Here is a 26,605-nt window from a genome sequence, read left to right as displayed (position 1 = left end):
CTACCATCCTTTCAGTGTTCAACTAAACTCTCCATTTGCATATAGATCCAGCAAAATCGACAACTATTTGTAAATAACTTTGAGGTATGAAATCAGCTGAAAGAAAGAAAAATAAACCAATGTATGATACATATAAGCTCAACCAATGTATATACAAACGGGTGAGTTATTATTAACAAATAACATTCAAATACGCCCCAATGTGATAGCACTTGATCTTGTTATAAGGAAGAAACAACACAATGCAGTCGTGATAAGGAAGTTTCTTTCTGAAGTACATGATTCTTAATCAACAATTACAAACATCAACAGCAGTAAACGAGCACAAATAAATTCATCCAGAAATAAAACAAAGATTAAAGTCAAGAGCTCCTGGCGCAAGTGTAATTCTTTCAGTTTGGGTGTTGACAATTCAAAGATCCACATGCTATTGAGTGTTCTGGGGAGTCCCGGGATTGCTTTTAATTTTAAGGTCATGAAATAAATTTCAAGGCTTACGGAAAATTAAACTGGAAAAATAGTGAACACATAAAAATAAGTTTCTCTTAAACACCACATTTTGAATATAACAAGAAACATATCCTCCCCTTATTAAAGCAATAATAACATTATTATTTTGTGCCAATTATTTTGTATTATTTAATATTGTATGTTTCTATGCAACATGAACGAGGCTTTTAACCAAAATGGAATTAAAGAAATAAAAAAGTTTCAAGTTTACCTTTTGTATGTATTTATGTTTTATTTAATGTATATATTTTTTCACAAATATGCAATTGTGTTATTATATGGCGATACAAAAAGTGTTTAAAACGTGTAAAATTGTATATGCAATTTCACTGTCATTATTTTATCAACACAATCTTAAAACAACATATGAATATGACAGATGTTCGTCAAATTAATTAAACCGTTATATGGTACTATCTATCAAAAAGAGTTTTCTTCTGCGAACTTCATTTCAAGCAAGTTTATGTCGTTACCTAATTCTTTACTCGTTTTTGTTATAAAACAAAAAGTGTGCCATTACGTGGTATAAATATGCATATTAAAGAGTTTTCTGTCACAGAAGAACTATTATTTTAAATCGATTAAACCTTTTATTCCTTTTTTTCTGGTACTACTTCTTCTCAACTCTAATTTTTCAAATTGTTTAAAATAGAGAGATTGTATTTACTTGCTTTAAAATGCATCTATAATTATTTTGTTTCCTTACTTAGTTCAAACATACAATTTTAAATTGTGAGTAATATTTTTATTAACACAAGAAGGAAATTATAAGCTTTTTATGCATTATCAGACATTTACAAATCAAAAATGCTTGCTCTTAAAATAAATGACTTGCACAATTGTTTTAATGACAAAAACGAACGGAATATAATTGAAACTAATTGTTAAAGCAAACTATACATTTTTCTGGGTCTTCAATTTACAACAGTATTGTCAAGAGCTGCAGATTTAAGTGTTCGTGGTAAATATTGAAACAAAAGTTAATCGTACAGTCACACACATGTACAGTTATAAACACTAGTGCTTGAATAAAGTAGTTTTGCATGAAATTGGTGTGTGTGTTATAACTTCTCCCATATTACTGATTTAAGCCAATAAAAATGTACACATGTATAAGTTACAAAGGGAACACGTTGTAATGATGAGAAATGTCATATCACGTCTGATAAAAATGAATATAAAATTAAAAAGAAATGATATTAATAATTTAAAAAAGTATCATTCCAATCTTTGTAAATTATCATTTTATTGCACTAACATCTGTGAGATTAAATGAAATATTTATTTAAAAAGGAGCATATCACTGTAAGAGAGTAAGAAAGTAGTTGGTATTGATATTAATTTACCAACATTATATTCATGGCTAGCAAGATATTTCATACAGACGACCATGTTTAGTCCTGAATCATATCATGCGCTTGGTAAGAAAAACATTTAACAACCTATAAGGAAACCAGCGCTTTCAGATCCAGCCCTGTATGAAACTCAAACTTATAATAACTTATAAACCTCAAGTAGTGAATACTCAACACAGATGGGCCTGTTTACTCAATAAACATGTATATTCCTAACATATTATAAATCCTCATATAATGCAGTCACAGAAATAAAATACTTATAAACCTGAACCGATAAGTAGTTCACAAATATCTTATAAATTTATATAAATTCTTCATGTGAATATATTGTTTTTTTAAGTCAGTGATCAAATCTGTGTCATAACAAATTTGAAAAAAATTAGTAAAACAAGATCTTACATATGTAATAAATATCATTTTAATCAAACATTCATGTTTGTGCCCTCAATCTACCACAAAATCACGAACAACATCAAAGACATAAATATAAACACTCATCACATTTTTGGAAATTCCCTGCAAAAATTGACTCCGTATGTACAACGTTTAACTTTCTCTTACAGTTACTTCCCTTTGTATAAAAATCATCAAATATCACATTAGTGGTCGGAAATAACAATGATAAATAAAATATCACAAAAAAGCATGGCAATTAGGTGACATACAATCTAAAACAAATACGTGTTATTTCTTAAAAATACATGTACGTAAACATATGTAAATACACATTTTGTTATGAAGTATGTATCGCCCATGAACAATTATATAATGATAATCATTATTATTATGGATAATAAACAATTCATGTGTTCGTAGCAAAGGATACTTCCAAATTAAACTTTTGTCTCAAAACTCAACATCTTTAAAAAAATAATTCATTCAATGTCAATTTTGAAATTGGACCTCAAAGTGCGACTTTGACCTTTAAAATAGCACGACGGATAATACATGCCACTCTTCTGATGGTTGACATTTGTGCCAAGTTATTTTAAAATACATCAATACATGATTGAGGAAAAACAAAGTCGCATAGACTCACGAATGTTCGAAGGGTTGCACCATGAAAATACAATATAGTCGCAATTATATACCTAATAAGGTGTATCAAACGAAAGCAGTATTTGTGTAGTAAATTTCTTTCATGAATTAACAAGTCATTGGACGAAAGTGTATTTGTTGAATCCGCTTCATGCAAATGCCAACGTTGAAGAAGATATAATATTGTTCTAGAATATCAAAATCATCAAAATATGAATCTTATATATCAAATGTATTATAAACTGTATCAAATGTTTTGACTGGCTATGCATAACATGTACACCTGTCATCATTCTAATATCACGTATTAAATTCATGTTTACTTCTTTAATAAATCATAAAAATTCGTTTTTATTTCTGAAATAGGCTACACACATTTTGAAATAGGATAAAAACATATTTATACTGCTTCAATGACCATCATTTTGTATTTTACTAAAAACCTCTATCAATTGTTAATTGTAATGTGCTAAATTCATAACATTAAACGGTGGCATATGAATAATATAAAGAAATGTTATTATCTGTTCAATAAATAATATACATGATTGTACTTGTAGATAAATGTTAATATGCTTTTGATAATGATGTTTTGTTTTTTTATGTTTTGTCCTCGGTGGTAATGAAAAGATCATAGACCAGACGGACTCGTATGACTTGAAGGAAAGAACAAACACAATATTGTTGATTGAAAACGGGCATTTATTATAAAATGCCATAAAAAAGATAAAAATAGAACAGATTTTTTCCAGAAAGGCGTAATGGGTGGTAAAAACACGCCACACGCATATACACATACAAAAACATGAATTTGTGAAGTTGAATGTGATGACGGCGGGAAAAACACGCCCAAAATAAGTATAAAAGAATAATATTTGATGCGTATAACAGTAAAATAAGGAACAAATGTGTTTTACACACAGGTAAAAACATACATAGTACGGGAGTCAAAGCCTTATGGCGGAGAAGGGGTGGAGGTGGGTTGTTAATTTCGACCATATTGGATTGCCACGTTAGTCTAGAAGGATCCAAAGGGCCACAATGGCAAACACAGAATTTGATTGGTCAAAAGAGCCCATGTGACCCCACACTGAGGTTATACACAAGTAATTAAATATAAGGCTTGAACCAATATAATGTTCAACAATTAAGAAATCGTACAATGACATAACATCTTTTATGTGTGCATAAAATATTATTTATGTATTGTCCTCGGTGGTAATGAAAAGGTCATAGACCGGACGGACTCGTATGACTTAAAGGAAAGAACAAACACAATGTTGTTGATTGAAAACGGGCATTTATAATAAAATGCCATAAAAAAGATAAAAATAGAACAGATTCTTTCCAGAAAGGCATAATGGGTGGTAAAAACACGCTACAAAGGGGACCGGTTCGGGAACCCCGCCGCCCATGAAGTACGGGAGAGGACCGCAATTCGAAAAGGGGGTAGTTGCCCCTGAATGAATATAAACGTAGCCTTACGATTAAGGTCAGGTAATGTGAAAATTAAGGACAAATAAGCATTATAAGCTTTGATTTGTAAAGAGCCCCTAAGCTTAAATCATCCATCTGCTAAATAATAACAAATTATAGAACATAGTGAAGTAAATTAATTTAAAACAATAGGATTGGTGTTCAACGATCACTAGAATAAGCATAACTTAATTATATGTGTATGCTCCATAAGAAAAACACTGCCAGAAAAAATCAGTGTTAATAAGAACTGCTTAACCTAATTGTCAACAAAATTGAATTAGACCTATATGTAGATAATTGGAGCTGCGACCTTAACCGGTCAGACATAAAACAACCAATATTTGTATAAAGTATAAGCACTAGTAAAAATGGTGAAAGACTACCTGCAGTCTTTAACTGTCAGGGAAACATAACTTTTACAGCAAAACAACAAAAGTAATGTAAGAAAATGCACACTTAAAGGAGTAAGCAATCATGAAGAAAAAACCATGTATCTGCGGCCTTAAACTGTGATACAACATAGGAGATTAACCAACAAATAATGGCTTTAATAAACAGCCTTGTTAAAAGGTGAAACGTTTGCGTGCAGCCTAAAACTGTCAGGTAAACATAAATTGTACGGCAAAGCAACACACGATAAAATAAGACAACGTACCGGTAAAAGAGTAGGCAATCAATAATATAGTATAATCCCCGATCCGAGCACTAAACCGCCAGACAACATAGGAGATATAAGCAACAGATATTTGCCTTAAACAGCAGCCTTATTAATAGATGAAAAATTACCTGCAGCCTTAAACTGTCAGGTAAACATAAATTGTAAAGCAAAGCAACGAAAATAAATATAAAAAAGATGTACCGGTAAAAAGTAAGCAAATATTTAGTAAAACAATGGATCTGTGGCCCTAAACCATCATGCATGGGAGATATATACAACAGATATGGCCCTAATTACAGGCCTTTGTTATAGGTGAAAAATTACCTGTATCGATAATAAAGTAAACAATAATATGTTATACAATGGAGCTGCGGCCTTAAACCAACAAGATGACCAAACAGATGTATACAACAGATTTTGGAATTAAGACCAAGTACAGGTACCTGTTAAGAGGTGAAAATGAATGTGCAGCTTTAAACTATAAGATTAATCTTAAATGTATAAGAACCTGACGAATCAAAATATTAAAATGTAGTGGTTAAGTAGTAAGGTATCATGAACCCAGTGTAAAACAATGCAGGGGCTGCCTTTAAACATCAGACAACATATGAACAGTATTTAACACATATTGGCCTTAATAAAGGGTATTGGTAAAATTTTAAATACAATCTGCACCCTTTACCTATCAGGTAAACATAGATTGTTCAGCAGAACAACAAAAGTAAAAATATGTACCCATACAGGAGTAAGCAATCATATAGTTAAACAATGGAACTGCATTCTTAAACTATCAGACAATGAGATAAAAAAGACAAACATTGCCTTAATAACAGACCTTGGTAATAGGTAAAAGGTTACCTTCGGGGTTAAACTGTTGGTTAAACATAAACATTCAAGCAACACAACAAAAGCAAATTAATAATTGTAACACATAAACAGGGAAAGCAATAATGTACCGTGTAGTACAACTATGGAGCTGTGGTTTGGAACCGACAGACAACCAGCATTGGCATAAAGTACAGGTACCAGTAAATGAGTGAAAGACCATTTGAGCAATAAACTGTAAGTTAACATATATACATAATATGAAAAACCTTGACAAAAGTAAGATTCGGAATGTACTTGAAAAAGAGCGACCAATCAAAAAGTAATAAACAATTGGGCTGCAGATGTAAACTGGCAGACAGTTAAAGAGACATATACAACAAATACTGTCTCAGAATACAGGCAATGACGAAAAAGGTTAAAGACTACCCGCAGACGTTGGATGTTGGGTAAAAATGAAAAGTCAATTGACACAACAGAAATGAAATAAAACAGTGGTAAATTTAGCTATCGTGCAGTGGGTGTATAAAGAGAATTGGTATGAGTAGCGCCAGCCCCAGACTGGACATATCCTTTGATGGAATAAAAGAGATATCGGAATAGTGGTACATTTAGCATAGAAATGACTGTGAAAATGTATTGTAACAGCCGCCGAAGATTCATGCCAACGCCTGAACGGGTGTACCGATGTACCAATAATCCAGTGGAATATCTGTGGGAATAACCATATGGAACAGCTCGGGTAACAAGCCCGTGATTTAAAACGTGAAAGAACTGGGCTAACGATTATCGCTTATGAGTAAGCAAAGTAAAAAGGGTAATGGATTATGATGGAAAATATTTATGTAATGGTTTTCGAGGACAAAACCTAGGAAACGTATTGATCTTATTTGGTGTGACTTAGTGGAGCATGATTATTTACATAGGGATGTGGCAGATCCCTGTGGGGCGACATTCCCTTTGACTCAGAGATATGAAAAACTAATATGCCCAACAGTAGCTTCAAAATCTTAGACCCAGAAGCATCTTTTGGGAGATGAAGATTATCGGGCAGAAGGCAATTTTATTCGTATAGTACGCCAGCACACAGGTTTATGAACCCCGGGAGAATCATCAGGGTATTAATCAAATGAATTGGTATTTTAACAAGTACCAATCGGAAAGATGAGTTGACAATAGAACTGTTAGAATAACTACCCGTAAAGATTGGCATATACGGTAAAATTTGCACATACCAATCAGAAAAACAGGGAAAATAAGTTAAAAACTTTGGTCATAAGAAACAGAAATAAGTTTAGTTAGAGGGGTAGAGTAAACCCCAACGATGCCTGACTGGGCAGAAATTAAAAGATAAATATATGCATGGCATGTCCAGATATCTAAATCAGACGGAACATGTAAGAAGTACAAGAATGACCTGATCTGGTACCCAACTTAGGTAAAATAGCTCCTTCGTAGAGAACTATAGTATCAATATCAGCCTAAACTGAATAACTAAAATCCTGCAGAATATTGAAAAATATAAGCATGGACTGAACTGAATAACTAAAATCATGCATAAATTTAGTTCCTTCGTAGAGAACTATAACCTCAATATCGTCCTGAACGGAATAACTAAAATCAGGAAGAATACTGAAAAATATAAGCAAGGGTTGCATAAAACATAGTTCCTTCGTAGAGAACCATAACATCAATATCAGCCTGAATGGAATACTGAAAATCAGTTTGAATATAGAAAAATATATTCACAGCCTGCATAAACATAGTTCTTTCGTAGAGAACTAAAATATCAATATCGGCCTGAACGGTCCAACTAAAATCAGGCTGAATATTGGAAAATAATAATAAGCAAGGCCTGCATAAACATAGTTCTGCGTAGAGAACTAAAATATCAATATCGGCCTGAACGGTCCAACTAAAATCAGGCTGAATATTGGAAAATAATAATAAGCAAGGCCTGCATAAACATAGTTCTGCGTAGAGAACTATAACATCCATATCAGCCTGAACGGTATAACTAAAATCAGGCTGAATAATGGAAAATATAAAAGCAAGGCCTGCATAAACATAGTTCTGCGTAGAGAACTATAATATTGTTCTGCGTAGAGAACTATAATAACAATATCAGCCTGAACGGTATATGCAAAATCAGGTCAAATATTGAAAAATAAATAAGCAAGGCCTGAATAAACATAGTTCTGCGTAGAGAACTATAATAACAATATCAGCCTGAACGGTATAAGCAAAATCAGGCCAAATATTGAAAAATAAATAAGCAAGGCCTGCATAAACATAGTTCCTGCGTAAAGAACTATAACAACAATATCAGCCTGAACGGTATAAGCAAAATCAGGCCGAATATTGAAAAATATAATCAAGGCCTGCATAAAAATAGTTCCTTCGTAGATATCAATATCAGTCTAAACTGAAAAACTTAAATCAGGCATATACATACTTATCTCGGAGAGAACTTAACCATTAGTATCAGCCTGAGCTGATAACTATAAACGGACATAACATTAAAAATGTATAAGTATGAAATGAGAACTAAAAAACTGAAGTTCACTAGATAAAACACAATGTTCTGAAGAGTGAAGTCTTCCTGTTTCTAGCCATAATTGTTCGTTCGGGTCCTTCGTGGTTTAATGTAGTGTTCAATAGGAAGGGCTGGAAACGTGCCTTATCGCCCCATTGTAGTACTCATACAGGAAGTGCCAGCCAGTGGACAGGTCCTCTGTATTGGATTGTTGAGAGGAAGGCAGGTTTAATGAAGTGTTCAAAGGAAGGCTGGAAACGTGCCTTATCGCCCCTTTGTAGTACTTGTACAGGAAGTGCCAGCCAGCGAACAGGTCCTTTGTATTGCGGTGTTGAGAGGTAGGCATGGCCTGAAATGATAACTAACAGGGTGCATATATTATAAAACCAGCAGCATACCGAACAGATGATTAAAACTATTTAAACTTGGTATAATCTTGAAAATATAATGACAGATTACAAAAATTACATTAATATTGCGAAAAAGATTATAAATAATTGCCTCCAAAATCCTATTGTAAAATATACTGCGAGTCGAAAAAATAATCAAATGTTAAGAAGAGCCGCTTTGTTATAATTCATACAGTATTTAACCCATGAGTTCAAGATTGTGAATATGATTCACATTGTTCATGACTTAAGTACATAAAGACACATACCGGTAAATGATAGTATATTAAATAGCGAGCATGGCTTGTAGTGACAATAACACTTGAGTGTGTTTTAGAGATAGATACAAATACATATGTCTTGCTTATAATGAGCACAATTGTTATACGTTCACAAATACTTGAAACCTGAGACTTGCTAATTTGATGAAACACCTATTTATATAATTATATAAATCAAAATGTGTTTACAAAACATATACCTGTACATAAAATTGATATAAAAGATTAAGATTGATAGACATTACACTTAAGAAGCATTAATGAAAGTATAATAATGGAAAATAGTTTGATAAATAAAAATGTAGAAAGAAACTTCAGCAAGTTTTCGGCATCATAAAGACACGGTTTTTCATTAACTGAAGGATACGTGAAAGAACATTTCTGTTCTCTGGCTCGGGCTGTGGGATTCCGCAGCTACCGGTCACCTTTACGGACACTCCTTGGGTATAACCTTATGTGAACTATTGTGACTACCAGTCACAAATAGACTGACCAGATGTGACTACAAGACAAAACTTGAAGCTTAAAATTACAGTGTGACTATAAGACAAACCACACCACATACAAATAAGATATATATATATATATGAATATGAAGCTTTTAAGAATATTTAAATTACTTATAGTTTTTAGTAGTTACAGACTTAACAAGGATATGTTAATGAAAATATTACAACCAAATAATTGCCATAAAGAAAACATTAACAACAATAGCACAACAAAACACATCACAAGAATTTTAAAATACACACGTTGACCATAAAAATGAGTTATGGTAATATAGACTAAAATGAACGAGTGTTTTATTGTTTATTTCATAAAAACGTGATGACATCTGTTAATGTGACAGTGGGAAACCCAGCTAAACTGATAATACAAATGTGTCGTAAATATTCATAAAGTATAAGCCCAGGCTGAACTTAAAATTAAATAAGACAATAATAATATATACAAGATATATAGAGCTGACCTGAATTGATCATCATTCTTAAAAAGGCAGAAAAAATAATAATTAAAACAGCCAGAACTTTAAGTCAGGCACAAATGTTAACACGATATTTGAATACTTATCTGAACTGAATCAGTATGACTGATATAGAGCAGCGACAACTGTGTAGCTGACCAGCATAAAAAAGTGACTGGCGATATGCGCTAATTACGCTTTGGGCGCCGCCATCTTGGAAACCTTTCACGGTATACTGCGTATACTTCGCAAAGTTTTCTGCACACGGCACTGATAAGCATGTGTACTCGTTCAACTGCCCTTTAAACTTAGAATCACACGGGATAACACCATTGGTGTAAGTCTTCGTACAACGAGAGATAATCCTTCGCATAAACGGAATGAAACGGCATCATATCATATTAAAATTAATCCTTGGAAGTATCGCTTAAGAGCGTAATTGTTAATTTCGACCATATTGGATTGCCACGTTAGTCTAGAAGGATCCAAAGGGCCACAATGGCCAACACTGAATTTGATTGGTCAAAAGAGCCCATGTGACCCCACCCTGAGGTTATACACAAGTAATTAAATATAAGGCTTGAACCAATATAATGTTCAACAATTAAGAAATCGTACAATGACCTAAAATCTTTTATGTGTGCATAAAATATTATATATCACTTTTCTTTTGTAGAGTTATAGTAAAGAAACAATGCTTTTTTGCTGGCAATGAAACATATCAAACATTTATTTTTATACACAGAAATAATGAATCATGTTTAAGAAGGTATCTTTCATTACCTGCAGTTTATGCAAATCATTATTATGATAAAAATTGCTTTGGGGTCTCATCATATTCCATCCTATCTACAAAAAATGAGCTGCATCTTCAAGTTGCACTTGCAATGTGATTGATTTTGTTGTTGTTAACTATACAATTACGACCTGTTAACTCCTTTGTTAATCAGGAATGATAGATGGTATGTTAGTAACTGAGATATTTTTTTAAAACAAAACCAAAGGTAATAATTGTTGCGGCTGGTACATAGTGTAAATTTGCGTCCATGTATTTTAACCTCCGTCAATATTAAATTTTAGCAAATTTTATAGTTATATATATATATTTTATTCATTTTTTTATTTTTTTTACCAGAGTCATTTATTTTGACTTATGTGTAGTTTGTTGTATTTATCACATTTTCTCTGTTACAAACCATTTCTTGTGTAACTGTATAGCTACAATACTAATCATAAAACACATGATTGGGTTTGAGCAATTAGTGTACATAATTCACATGACTTTTGCATGTAAACTATGACTTTGTTTATTAAAGCTTAATTACAGGAACTCTAATAGTTTGAGAAACATAATGAAGAAACAAATTAACTCCTAATTGTAATACTATAAGACTACTATTAACGGTGGTACTTTCGGCTTCATTTTTATTGTTCTCAGAGTTTATAAGTTTTATTATTAAACAGTTGATCCATGGATAGTACAGATATGGATATCCATATTGGGATACATTCAAGTGTAAATTGTTGTTTAAAACGTGAGAACTTTTCCTTATTTTTTCTTTGATTTAAGTTGAAATATTAACGTTTTTCATCTATTGTTTTAGTAAATTTGGACCAAAATACGAGTATCATATGACCAGCGTCATGCAATAATGGGTCTTATGCCATATTTGGCCAGCTCACCTCCATACTAGCCAGGGCAGTCTGGTCAGGAGCTACTCTTCCTGATTATCAGACCACAAATCTTTGTGTGACTTTACTGCACATAGCTAGCTCCTCACTAGACTGCACTCATACATATGCTATGCTGTCTGCGTATAACATTAGACCCATTTTAGCATGAGGTCGGTCATGCTTCTGTTCATTTTGTTCTAAAAAATTCAAGAATGTTCTTCAAGCTATTTAAAATTTTCTTTTACTAATTGTTTTCCATTTGTTTTCCTTTGTTGTATTTTTGTGCTAATTCGATAACGTGCTTCTAACAAATAATTTCAAATGGATGATAATTATATCAAACAAATTTTTTCATTCATGTCTTCATTCATGGAAGAGTAATTGTTTACATTCCAGTGTTAGCCTACTTGAAATATAAATATCACATTTATCTCCCTTGTATTGTTCAATTAGCAATTTTCTGTGAAGAAATAATGTAAAAATATGTAAGATTTTTTTCTGCACTTTTACATTTTATTTTTTTAATGTTTTATTTATTTAACAGATAATGTGTAATAACTTTCATTTATATATTTCATTTGTCACCTTTTAATATTATGAATTGAGCATGGCAAAATGAACACTGATAGAGGGGAAATACTGCGTTTACCGGTAGTAGAATGACAAAAAGGACCATTGAAGCAGTATTAATATGTTTTTTCCTAATTCAAAATGTTTGTGGCTTATTTCAGAAATAGAAACACATTTTCTGATGTATTAACGTAGTAAACATGAATTCAATAAGTGACAATAGAATGATGAAAGTTTTACATGTTATGCATGGCCAGTAAAGATTAATACATATGATATGAGAGCATCCTATTTTGTTTAATTTTAAAAATCTAGACAAAATATTACATTTTCTATAATGTTTGTACTGGCACGTAGTGGTTTAAACAAATAAATTTGGTCCCAAGCCCTTGTTCACTAATGAAAGAAATATAATACACATATACTTTTTCATATGATACAACTGCTTAGGTGTGTTATTGTGGTTTTATTGTTTTTTTACTATGCTGCCTACAAAGAAGGCAGCATATAGCATTTGCACTATCTTCCTGTCGGTTTGAACATTGATGGGGTGTGTGTTAAATTTTCTGCCACAATCATATCCTTGATATCTATTGATTGATTTTGAAATAACTTGTAAATCATCATAAGTGTGGCATGTAACAACCGTTTCCCTCCATCAAAGGTCAAGGTCACACTTAGAGGTCTAAGGTCAAAGTTTGCATTGAATAGCATCATTTTGACAGAAGCTGAGTTTTGAGAAAAATGTGGAATTCGGGGGAATCCTTTCACTATAAACACAGGAAATGTTAATTATCAATAATCATGCTGATTATCCTTATAAAATGGTTCATAAGCCATGAACTTCATAACAAAATGTATATTAACATATGCTTACTTACATGAATTTGTAGAAATGATATGTAGTTGTTTAAATTTGTATGTTACTTGATTGTTAAGCTTTTTGTGATATTTTATTTATTATTGTTATTTCCTACCATTTCTGTGATATTTGTCGATTTTTATACAAAGGGAAGTAACTGTAAAAGACAGTTAAAAGTTGTACAAAGGGAGTTAACTTTTGCAGGGAATTTCCCAAAATGTGATGATAATGTTTTGTGCTGTCGTTCGTGTTTTTCTGGTAGAGTGAGGGCACAAACATGACTGTTCTTTTAAAATGATATTTATTTCATATAAAAGATCTGTGTATTACTCTATTGACTTCTTATATTTTTTATGACACAGATTTAATTTGATTTGATCACTAATTAAAAAAAATATAGTTGCAAGAAGAATTTCTATAAGCTTTTAAGATTGTAAATGAAAACTACTTATCGGTTCAGGTTTATAGTTCTGTCATGACTGCATTCTGTGAGGACTTAACTATTTTGAGAATATAAATTGTTTGATAATTAATCAAGACTTCACAATTGGTTTGTTTAGTGTCTCAAAATCCAAGAAAACTGATAATGTCCTTATAAGAATACAACACAAAAATGTATAATATAAATAAGGATAAATAAAGCAATGTAATGATGATAAATGCATGTCAAATCAAGTATAAACCTTTTTTACATTTTCTTCAAAGCAGATTAACCGTTAACGAATGAAAACCAAGATGAAAGGTTAAGAAGAAGTAGTACCCGAAAAAAAAGTTTATTTCAATTAAAAAATAAAATAACTTTTCTGCTGTGCAACAGGAAACTCCTTCATGTACACAAGCTGTGTACTCTGTTGGGAAATACACATAAGTCTGTGCTGATTCATTCATACGACAAATAGGCATAATTTTCCTGATAACAAGATCAAGTGATATCCCATTAGGTTGTATTGGAATGCTATTTGTTACTTCCGTATAACTATATACATCGGTCTTCGCTTATACGTATCTGAGATATAACAAGATGGTATGTAGCATTATCTAGTGGTAACCCCTACAAAGATTGTTCAAATTATGCACATGGGGTCAAAGTTGGAAAACCACAGGAGTCAAATAATGTTTGTATACTTATATAGTGACGTTTAATTTTTTCTCTAAAACAGAAAGGCAAAGAGGTGTAATATTTGGCACCTAACATCATATAATTCTACTCTACCGTTTTTATGCCCCCGGATGGAATGATCGGGGGTATATTGTTTTTGGCCTGTCTGTCTGTCTGTCATTGTATGTGTCTTAAAACTTTAACATTGGTCATAACTTTTGCAATATTGATAATAGCAACTTGATATTTGGCATGCATGTGTATCTCAAGGAGCACATTTTGAGTGGTGAAAGGTCAAGGTCAAAGTCATCCTTCAAGGTCAAAAAAAAAATTCAAAGCGGTGCATTAGGGGGCATTGTGTTTCTGACAAACACATCTCTTGTTTTTTTCATATTCACACCCTGCCTGTGGGTGTTGGGGACAAATAATTTAAGTTGAATTTGCTTTTAGCATGTGACATCAGATTGTGTAACTTTGTACTAAAAAGCCAAACACAACTTAATAACAATATATCTAATATTAATATATATATATATATATATATATATATATATATATATATATATATATATATATATATATATATATATATATATATATATATATATATACATTGCATAAACAATAAAGTAAAGTTTATAGCACTAGTCAAACATTGAAACCATAATACCGAATTACATTTAAAGTTTTTATTTATATTCAAAGCAAAGAATTAAAAAATATTTGTTTTGCATGCTTCCATTTTACATACTTGTTATTGACAAAATAAAAAATAATGCAACTTAGTTCTTTGTTTCCACAGAATTTCTTACAATTGTATGCCCCAGAGTGTATAGTATAAAGAAGTGCTCCAGCAGTATTGCATTCCTAGTATACACACGTTCGTGGTTCTTCTTTCATGGCAAGTAACCAATTGCCAAAAACAGTACGGCACGATAGCAAACAACATACACAAATAGAAGAATAAAGCTTGGGTCACCGCCTAGGAACGGTCAATGCTAAGCACTTGGGGTTTAAACCGGTTTTAGAGGCTCAACCTCACACTTTGCTCAGTAATATTTATGATACATATAAGTGTAGATAAAATCTAACCTTAAAAAACATTCAATTTAATGACTAATTAATTACTCAATGGTAGGAAGGAGACCAGAGCAACAGAGTTACATCTTTTTGAGGATCGATGAAATGAAATTACGAACACTTGTCATTAAACCCTTCTTTTTACAAAAAGAGTTAAGAAAATATCATCATAGAGTTAATAGTTCAGATCATCATCGTGCAAATACAGGAAGAAGCAGCACTATTGGGTTTAAAAGATCCATATTACATAGCTCGGGTGTTTATGTGACTGTAATGTACTATGGAAATAAATTAAAAAGAAAATGAATGTAATACCTAAAAAGAATAACCGTATAGACTGAGGCGATAAGTTATCGAAACGGACATTATACTAGTAATGATAAAAAGCTGCGTAATCTATACACGCGTATATTATTGAAAATAAATAAACAAAGCTTACAAATAAATTGAATGAGAAACGCCCGTCAGAAAGAAAATATTAACAAAGTTGAACGATATAATCCCGATTACCAATCGTCGCTTGATTGCTATAGTGCTCTAACTACCAATTTCATTTTTTGGAGAAAAACGCATTTAAAGGTTTAACCTTTATTATCTCACTTATTTATGCACGTATGTGGACAAAATATACCGAAGTATTTATCAGCAAACGGAGAATATGAATATAATTAAATATTTACTTTAGTAAATTATATGTTCATGCTATTTGCAATTTTATGTATGGAGATATATAAATCGTTTATTACTTTGCTCTAAGTCCCGGAGATGGTGCAGTACAGCATTCATCCGTTTGTAAAAATGTGGGAGATGGAGCAAAATAGAATCGAAAAACTTCTTCTGTATTCTATACAAAATGTGGGAGATAGAGCAAAATGGAATCGAACAACTTCTTCTGTGGCGACTGAATCTTTAATCCGATTACGTCATATTAAAGATCTCGTTCTCACGAACACAGCGATATAAAACTCATTTTTGAAAAAAATGGAGATAGAGCACTTTAGCAATAAAGCGACGCAATGTATGTAGCTGCGTCAGTAAAAAGCATGTGTTTTATGTATGTCAGCATCATATTCTTTCGATAAAATGGAGTTAATTAAATTTAAAAGTTTGATACAAACAATTGCTTTAAGATATTTACATTTGCGAACACACTCAAAAACATCTCCATAAAATGATGGGTGGGAGATTCCATTAGTTAAATGCCGTTTTAAAGAAACATTATAATTTTAAATGTAAGTAGTGTCATGTTTTCAATTGTCCTTATATACAAGATGTTTTTATGCAGTGTCAATTTGAAGTTCAAGAAACCTTCCCAAATATTGAAGAACAGATCATGATTTGAATTCTATCGATACCTCCTGCTCACGAGATGTAAATATGTACCAATAGTTTTTGTTTTAAAATAGTAGTCAATACCAAACATTTACACATATCGTTCACATACAAAATGGGACGAAAACACATCTTTATTAGTTTGATCTTAAAATTAGCGTTACAAAGAAATAATTTATAGTGATAACATAAACATTCTCCAACAACAATCCCTCAAATGCTAATTTTCATGTGGGTATTTGACATCATATGTGATAATACCGCATCAATGAAAACCACATACTTTTTTCTATGCAAACTTATCAATATTGACAAGAAAATTGCCCTGAAACTTTCACGTCAAAAAGCTTGCATGGCTGCAAGTTGCAATTTTTAATCTTATCTTTTTTGTTGCAAAAATGGCTCCATTGACACCTTAGTTGGAACTCCCAATGACAGTTTCTAAATGGTTTGCATCAACGACAGCTAATCGTGCAATAAAATGTAAATCAATAATGTATGTACACGAATACAAACAAAGCATAATATAAGTAAATATAACAAACAAGCAACACTACATTTAAATGCGAAGATAATAATCTAATAACAATTACGGATCATAATGAAATGTTTTTTGTTTGCATTCAAATGTCACTCGTTGGTTTTCATTATTTAAAAGAATGGCTCAAGACATTTACTCTTTTAGAATGTTATGCCAAAGTCTTCCCAGTCTTAGAAATACTATATATGAACCATTAAATAGATACACAGTTCGTGTTTGGGCACTGTCGATCAGAACAAAAGTTTTAATAATGATCCACACTCTACGTTGCAATGTAAAATAAATGTAAAAAAACAACAACAACATACTTAAAATGTAAAGACTATTGCTTCATGCATGATTGTATTTATAAAGCATATTTGGTATGTACATTGCTATATCAAGTGACAGTCCATTCAAATTTAACTTTCAAATACAAGGCAAACAACAAGTTGTACGCAAGTATTTCCTAAATCTGTGCATTACCATGTATAGTAAAATTCAATACAAGAAAAATATCTATAAAAAATATAGAGATATCATAAAAGAAAAATAAAACAAAAAAACTTCATCTTTAAGATGTGTAACTTTTTTCATTTCTAGCTTTTCACAAACCTATGCTACTATACATATTTACACAGTCTACAATACGCTTAAAACAGCTTTACCGCTAAAAAGGTAAATAGGTTCTTTAATTATATTTGATTCCTTGGCGTTCATGTTTGACATATAGCACTATAGATCTAACGCAAATCCTGTGGTGATTTTAATTAAGTAGAACTTCTATCTACATTTCTGACAGATACGAACTAAGTACCCAGTAATACCAATAACAAGTCATGAAAACCCTATTATTGGTGGGAACGTGCTCAAGCAATCCTTTACTCTTCTTGCTTATTCGCATCTGGTAAAGCCACCGTTCTCGCGAAGTCAATGCCTACGTACTCCACGGTTCCAGCAGGTGTTGAATTGATCGGCTTTGCCGTCAAAGCTTCTTTGTCCAGATCAGCATAGATCAGCTCTCCGGCCCCAGAGGGTTTCTGAAAGTAATTTTTCAGTCAATATACGGAAATAATCTTTATGTAACTAGTTAAATTGACTACGTTTCTTTTCTTGCACCCATTATCATTTTCAATCTGTACTGGTTTGAATTTTCGTCCTTTGTTGCCGCGTTTCCGTCGTTTAAACTACATTACCTAGACCGTTATGCCGGCAATATAAAACAAAGGCATTTTGGTGCAATGTTCTTTTAAAAATCGAGCAAAACTGTTTTGCCTAATATTTCACGTACTGAAGTACAGGCTGCTTTATATACTGTAAAACCATTAAATTTCGAGTGGTACGAATTTTCGTGGATTTCGTTGGTCTGCTGAACCACGAATTCAAGTACCAACTGTCATAGAGTAAATTTACGAAATCCTAATTTCTTTACAATATCTCATCATACGAAATCAATATCTATCTATTTTAATATTAACCTGAATTCTTTTCAAACTGTTACTACAGTTCAGCTAACAACCTAACCAGTTTTATCACTAAACCTATTACACGCATGATTGGTTCGCGGCGTTGGTCACGTGGAAAGCGCAAGTTACCGCGCATTTGCCACTTGACCGCCAGAACATAAACACCTTATATATCTTTGATATATTGTTCTGCGTCATTATTACAGGTTAGTGATAAATCAATTTATAAACTTTAAACTTTGTATTGTTATAATCTCTGTTCTAATTAAATGCAACGTAAGGTATTGATTGTATTTATTGTATTTATTGTATTTATTGTATTTATTGTATTTATTGTATGTATTGTATGTATTGTATGTATTGTATGTATTGTATTGACTGTATTTATTGTATTCATTGGATTACAATATTGCCATGTTTTTACAAATGCTATTACTGTAATTGTTGTATAATAATGGTGATTAATGTAGGCATTTGCCACTTGACCGCCAGAACATAAACACCTTATATATCTTTGATATATTGTTCTGCGTCATTATTACAGTCCCTTCACACGAACCCTTTATACAAATTTGCCGAGAGCTACGTCGACAATGGCGCCCAACGTTCAGGAGTGAAGGCCGCTGTTACACACAGACGACGACATCTTGTCGCCATTTACACAGCTTTGTAAACAAACCAGTTTACACATATGCCAGCTGGACGGAATCCTCGGGATACCGTAGCTTCATCGTATAACTACGTCATCACAGACAGACGCGTCTGATTGGATATTATATCCACACATGCACGGGAAACCGTGTTGTTGATAAACATTGTCACGTGTACACATCGTTTACCAGGGCCCAATCTGAAATTTCCACTCGCGAATGTATTAAACTTTTTCATCAAAAGGATCCTTCGCAGCATCGTTGATCGCCGTTGGATGTGACAGTGACTTTGATGTGCTTCCAACTTAGCTGGAAGTGTGAACACTAACTGTTTCCGGTTGTGAGTTTTAACATTGTTTTATTGTTTTGTTTTATCATGTGTTAAGATATGTAGACGGATAATTGGATGAACTGGTAAGAATTTTGTTTATTTCATTTGCACTCAGCTTTAAAATAACTCTCATTTTTGATTAAATTGTATTTGATTTAATTTAAAAAAATTTAGTATATAAGCAAATAAAATTCTCACTTGATCTATAAATGAAATATACATTTTAGTTTTATCAGGTATTGAATGTAATTACTTATATAAATTGCAAAATTCTGTTCAAACTGTGAAATTTAAATAGCTGGATACATAGATATAGAGAGAGAGATAAGTGTATTAGTCATTTTAAGTGTTATATATTTTTATTATATATAAATCTAGTATAATCACAACTAATAAAGTCGTGTTGCACGATAATAACCACTCATAAACTAATTATTAACCCCTGTCAAACTTCTAGTTCTTATTGGTCCTTGTTTTTATGTATATTGATAACTGAATATTGAACAAAAACTATACTCAAGAAATCCTTGCAAGGTTACGCGCGATTTTAATCGGAAAGCGTTCGCAAGTAAATTGAAATACTGAGCAGTATTTCAAAAGTAAATAATCGGCGCGTGCGACATTTTAATAAAATGTAAACGTGCGATTACAATCGTATTTCTTTTCGAGTATAGAGCGGATTATCGAGTGCGGTACACACATGCATTTATTGATGGATAGTTGTTATAGCATAGTCGGTGTAGTTTAGAATTAGAAGTATAGCGGTAATTAGTAAATTTTAGTAGTAAGGAGGATTAGTCCTCGGGAAAGTGAAAGTCGATTAGTTTTGTCACAAATTTGTCTTTCTAAAGAGGGAGGCGGAAAACTACAACGGGCGAGGCATGGTATGGTATTGCGCAAGGGGGGGGGTTAGAGGGTTAGAGTTAGGGTTTGGGTTAGTGTTAGGGGTCGGTTTAGGGTTTGGGTTAGCCTAAACCCAACCCTAACCCTAACCCGACCACTAATCCTAACCCTTACCCTGACCCTTTTTTGGGGGTTATCACCCCTGACCATGCCTCGCCCGTTGTAGTTTTCCGCCTCCCTTCTAAAGAGGTTGAGTAGGCGAGATGATTATAGTTGTTTAATATCGGGACTGGTTAAAAGAAAATCAATGGGTATTATAGGAGTAGGTCGCATTGAGTGATTGTGCATTTGAACGTCTTGCGGCAGTTGTTTCCCTTGACTCAATGGATTAACTGTCGTTATGCCCTTTACATATTATCCCATATAAATATTGTGTATTTAATTAAGCACAGAATTAAAATAACGTGTTATATTGAAAGTGGTTGTTCATTGTGTGATTATTTATTTGCTTGTATATTATAATCATTTAATTATATGTTGTTTTACCATTATAAATATAACAAATATTTGCTTCGTATACATATTTTGTATTGAGAATGGCACAAGCAATAAGTAAAAGAGAGTTACGCTGCATCAGGAGAGAGCGTATACGGGAAGAAATTTTGAAAGATGAGCAAGAATTAAAGGAAAGGAGAATAAAAGAGAGGATTGAGAGAGAATTACGGAGTGAATTATCAGATGAACAGGACAGCATAGTTTCAAATATGAACACGATCGATGATTATTTACATGAAGAGTCAATCAATGGCGTTGAACATATGTTAATGAATGAAAAGTCAAGAGATTGTTTTGAAACACAATTAAATGGTAACACGCCAGATTCTCTACGTTACTTTTATGAGCACATGAGAAAACTTGATGTAACATTGCGTGAATTGAAGTACGAAGACCGTAAACGTGAAGATAAAACTTATGTCTCCAGTGCAGACCACATTCACACAAGAATTAGGGACAATTCTTCAATTGTGGCGGATAGAAATTCAGGAATAGAAGAACGTCTTAGCAACAGAGTACCCGACACAAGATTGAGTAGAAATGAGACAGGGAGTGTACATAAATATGAATTTAAAGAGGATATAAGTAGAGTACATGATGAATATAAAGAAATAAGAAGCCAATCTGAGAAGTATGAAATACAGAATTGCCAGTTGATGAAAATGCGAGAAGATGAGGAAAGGAGCCACAGAATGATGCTCGAACAGAGGCTTGTTTTAGAAAATGAATTTGAACGAAAACGTCAGGCTGAGAAGAGTTACTACGAAACATAGAACAACTTGAGTTACAGGAAAAGGAATTATTTCAGCAGCGGAGCAGAAATGAACTACTGGATCGAGAAATAGCTATAAGAAGAATGAAAGATGATGATATGAATAGAAGATAAGATGTGTTGAAACAGAAAGAAAGTGTGCTTAAAGATAAGGTACAACAGAAGAATGATAATTATATGATAAGGGAAGTGACAACAAATGATCGAATTAAGTTGAGTACCAGAATTCCAACATTGCCGAGCTTTGATGGCAAGAACTTTGAAGAGTGGAAGCTTGAAGCTGTTTGTATGATGAGGACGGGACTGTATTCGGATTACGCAGTGTCACAAGCTATAAGGAACTCATTGAAAGGTGATACTCGTAGGATACTATAAACAATCAAACCATCTGAGTCAGCAGAGGAGCTTATCGCTAAAATGACTGAGAATTTTGGAGAAGTAAAGTCTGGTGAAAGAATAGTACAAGATTTTTACTCAGCAAACAACATGAAACAGAATCATGCTCTGCATGGGGAATAAGACTAGAAGCTCTTTTTCAACAGGCAGTTAACAAAGGGGAAATAGAAGAACGTAAGAGAGATAACAAGTTGAAGGAAAGATTTTGGAGAGGATTGAACTCTGAACAACTGAAAGCAGCAACGAGAGTTTCATACGAATCGAGTGACAGTTTTGAAAAGTTAAAAAGAAAAACGAGACTAGAAGAGGAAGAAAATAATCAAGTAAATGCAACAGCAAAACACTTGTTTATCAGCAATCAACGGATGATAGATTGAAAGTTCTGGATGAGATGCTAGAAAGGCTTAAAACCATTGAAGCTGAAATGAGTAATATGAAGAAGCGTAATCTGGGAGGGAAGAGAGAATATGAATCATACGTAGAAACAAAGTCGAGTGACCAGGAAAGGAGACAGAATAGATACACCAATGGAGGGCATTATTATAGAGGAGGCTACAGAAGAGGTAGATATCCAAATAGAGGACAGACTCGATATCATAACCAAGAATATGAATCGACAGCAGAAAACAAACATAGCCATTTAAACGAGAAATTTTGAGAAAAGGCAAAGAGACGAAAGCTTTGATTGATACGGGATCAATGGTCACTACTTTGTCTGAAAGCTACTACAATAAAATGGATCCAAAACCAGAACTTCTACCATTGACCGATTTTAAAAACCAGTTGACGGGAGCCAATGGAACGGCAATTATATACACAGGCTATATAGAAGTAGCTGTGAAATTACCGTGTTCATCGCGGCAGTCTCAAATGCTAGTTTTGATAGTAAAGGACACTGAATTTAATTCTAAAGTGCAAGCCATTGTTGGAACAAATCTGTTGCGAGAGTACAGGCAAGAATTTGAAATGGAGAGTGAGGAGTTTCCTAAGTCATGGAAAATAGCGTTTGATGCCATGCTATCACCAATAGTAGGTCAGGTAAAGGCTACGAAGACCGTCATTCTTCATCCATTGGAGACTAAGACCATCACTGGTTTTGTAAGGAAGTCAGATTTGATTGAAGCAGCGGTTACAGAAACCGGTGACCTGCCTACAGCTTTCAGCGTTTGTCCGAGAGTAGTGAGCCTAAAGAATCCAGGGAAAACAGCAAGAGTACCTGTGAGAGTTTGTTATATATCGGCCAAGACAATCAGGATTGAAAGTAAAAGTGTTCTTTGTAACCTTGAAGAGGTGAATGTATTACGGTCCGTTCCGCTTTGCGAGAAAAGTGACGCTGAAAATGAAGAGGTGAACGTTTACAGCATTCAAAACGACGAACCACATCGTGACTTTGGGGTTGATATTGAGGATTCAGAGTTAACAGAGGAGCAGAAAAGTAAAGTGTATAACCTATTCAAGAAATGGTAAACAAATTTTCCAAAGTCGAAAATTGACATAGGACTTCAGCCGAAGTTAAACATAAAATTGAGTTGACAGATGCTACTCCATTTAAAGAACCATACCGGCGGGTACCACCTCATCTGTTCAACGAAGTAAAGGAACATCTCCAGGAAATGATAGAAATCGGCGCCATCAAAGAATCGAACAGCCCCTGGTCGTCAAATATAGTTGTTGTGAGAAAGAAGGACGGATCCCTAAGATGCTGCATAGACTTTAAAAAATTAAACTCGAGAACTAAGAAAGATGCATATGCTATTCCAAAAGTTGAGGATACTCTACCCATGCTTGCTGGCTCTAAATATTTTTCAAAGATCGATTTAAAATCTGGATACTGGCAAATTGAATTAGAAGACGACGATAAGGAGAAAACAGCGTTTCAAGTTCCAGGAGTTGGTTTCTTTCAATGTACCAGGATGCCTTTTGGACTCTGTAATGCCCCGGCAACTTTTCAGAGATTAATGGAACGTTGCATGGGTGATCTGAACCTGAAAGAGTGCTTAATCTACCTTGACGATATAGTTGTGTTTTCTTCGGACATAGACTCCCATCTAGATCGACAAGATTCCGTTTTTTCTCGTCTTGCACAATACAATCTTAAAGTTAACCCTAAAAAGTGTGAAATTTTTAAGACCAAAACAACTTATCTGGGTCATGTGGTGTCAGCAGAAGGAATCCAGGCTGATCCACAAAAAGTTGAAGCCGTCCAAAACTGGCCTGTCCCTAAAAATTTAAAAGATGTCAGAACATTTCTAGGCTTTGCTGGCTACTACCGGCGGTTTATCAAAGGATTTTCAAATGTTGCCAGACCACTGAACGATTTGCTTCTGGGAACTTCAACTAAGAAGACAGTCAAGAAAAATCCAAAACCAAAGTTCAGATGGGAAGCCAGCCAACAAAACGCGTTTGATGCATTAAAACAGAAGCTGTCAAATCCACCAATCCTTGCGTATGCTGACTACACCTTGCCATTCAGGCTGAACTCAGACGCCAGTGGTACAGGACTCGGAGCTGTGCTGTACCAGAAGCAAGACGAAAAGGACCGAGTAGTGGCATACGCCAGCAGAAGTCTCACTAAGGCCGAGCGCAGTTATCCAGCTCACAAGCTCGAGTTCCTCGCTGTCAAGTGGGCTGTGTGTGAAAAATTCCACGACTACTTGTACGGCGGGAAATTTGATGTTGTTACGGATAACCACCCTCTCACCTATGTGACGACATCGGCAAAGCTTGACGCAACGGGGCAACGACGGATCGCGGCTCTCGCAAATTACGACTTCAGCATTCGTTATCGGAAGGGAAAGAACAACAACGATGCGGACGGACTAAGTCGCATTTCACCATCGGTCATGGACGCCGTATGTACATCTGCCGAGGTCAACATTCCGATTTACCAAACCTTGGTTTCGCCAGGAAATGAGCCACCTTTGAATGATCCAACTGAAGATATACCAGAAGATCTTCTTCAATCATATAGTCTTTCTAACAAGGACTGGATCAAGGCTCAATCGGATGATCCACAGCTGAAAGAACTTGTTTGTCACATTCTCAGTGGCAATAGACCTTCTTCGAAGGATAGTTGAAAACATTATGCTAGAGAGTGGGACAAATTGGTTGTACAAAACGGTGTACTATATCGCAGGGCGAAGGTCAATGATGTTGACCGAACACAGATTGTTGTGCCCGAACATCTCAGGGACGATATGTTTAGATGTCTCCATGACGACCTTGGACACCAGGGTAGGGATCGTACCACTAGCCTGATGAAGGAGCGATTCCACTGGCCTGGTTTAGATGCGTTTGTTGCCGAAAAGGTGAAACAATGTGGTCGCTGCACTCGTAGAAAACGCCACCCAGAGCGCGCTGAACTTCAGCCTATTGAGTCGACAGCACCGTTAGAGATCGTGTGCATTGATTATTTGTCGTTAGAGTGTTCAAAAGGCGGTTTTGAAAACGTGCTGGTCATTACTGATCATTTTAGCCGGTATGCACAGGCGTATCCGACACGCAATCAAACGGCTAAAACAACAGCCAAAGTGTTGTTTGATCAGTTTATTGTTCTCTATGGGTTTCCTGCTAGGTTGCATTCTGACCAAGGCGCCAATTTTAGATCTGCTCTAATCAATGAATTGTGTCAGATTTCAGGTATGGACAAATGCAGAACCACACCCTATCATCCAATGGGCAACGGCGAAACAGAGAGGTTCAACCAGACTCTACTAGGCATGTTAGGTACCTTGGAAGAGCATCAAAAGGCTGACTGGAAGTCATATATTCCAACATTGGTGCATGCCTATAATTCAACTCATCGCAAAAGTACGGGGTTTTCTCCGCACTTTTTGATGATTGGCAGGCATCCACGTTTGGCTATAGATGCATTTCTAGGGCTTCCTACAGAGGACATTGGCGACAAACAACATACGGAGTATGTTGCAAAGCTCCGAAAACGACTCAGCGAGTCTTATGATAGGGCGCGCCAGAATGCTAGGTCATCGGGGCTGTTGAACAAGAAGCACTACGACAAATCAGCTAGATCTACTCGATTTCAACCTGGCGACATTGTCCTCGTACGTAATGTTGCTCTCCTAGTAAAGCAGAAGTTGGCCGATCGCTGGGAACACCAGCCATACGTGATTGTAGCGCAGCCCAACCCAGACACACCTGTTTATGAGGTTAAACGGGAAGGAGCAAGATTTTCGAAGATTAAGAGGCTACACCGGAATCTGTTACTCCCGTTTATGACAGTAACCGATGGGTTGTCAGAGCCATCAAAACCGTGTCATAAAGAACAACAGGCGCCATCAACATTAGAAGCGTCCGGATCAGACACTGATGTTGAGGAAGAGACGGTTTGTCAGATCACAGCGGAAACGGAAAAAACCGCTGTGGATGACGACAGGCGACTTTGTGGCATAACTTTTTA

At 34.3% G+C, this 26,605-nt stretch overlaps 1 protein-coding gene across 2 annotated transcripts in view; it reads right to left on the bottom strand.

Moving 5' to 3' along the window:
* Nucleotides 1-14,987: 14,987 nt before the first annotated feature.
* The window catches only part of LOC127861120 (uncharacterized), a 39,116-nt gene continuing 27,498 nt past the window's right edge, over nucleotides 14,988-26,605 (bottom strand). For both annotated transcript variants that reach the window (XM_052399494.1, XM_052399495.1), the window contains one exon: nucleotides 14,988-18,215. In XM_052399494.1, coding sequence (XP_052255454.1) covers nucleotides 18,057-18,215 — 159 coding nt within the window. In that variant the 3' untranslated portion in view covers nucleotides 14,988-18,056. The remainder of the gene's footprint in view (nucleotides 18,216-26,605) is intronic.

This window comes from Dreissena polymorpha, chromosome 15 (genome assembly GCF_020536995.1).
Source record: "Dreissena polymorpha isolate Duluth1 chromosome 15, UMN_Dpol_1.0, whole genome shotgun sequence".
NCBI classification, from domain to species: Eukaryota; Metazoa; Mollusca; class Bivalvia; order Myida; family Dreissenidae; genus Dreissena; species Dreissena polymorpha.
This window is presented reverse-complemented; position numbering and strand designations above follow the sequence as displayed.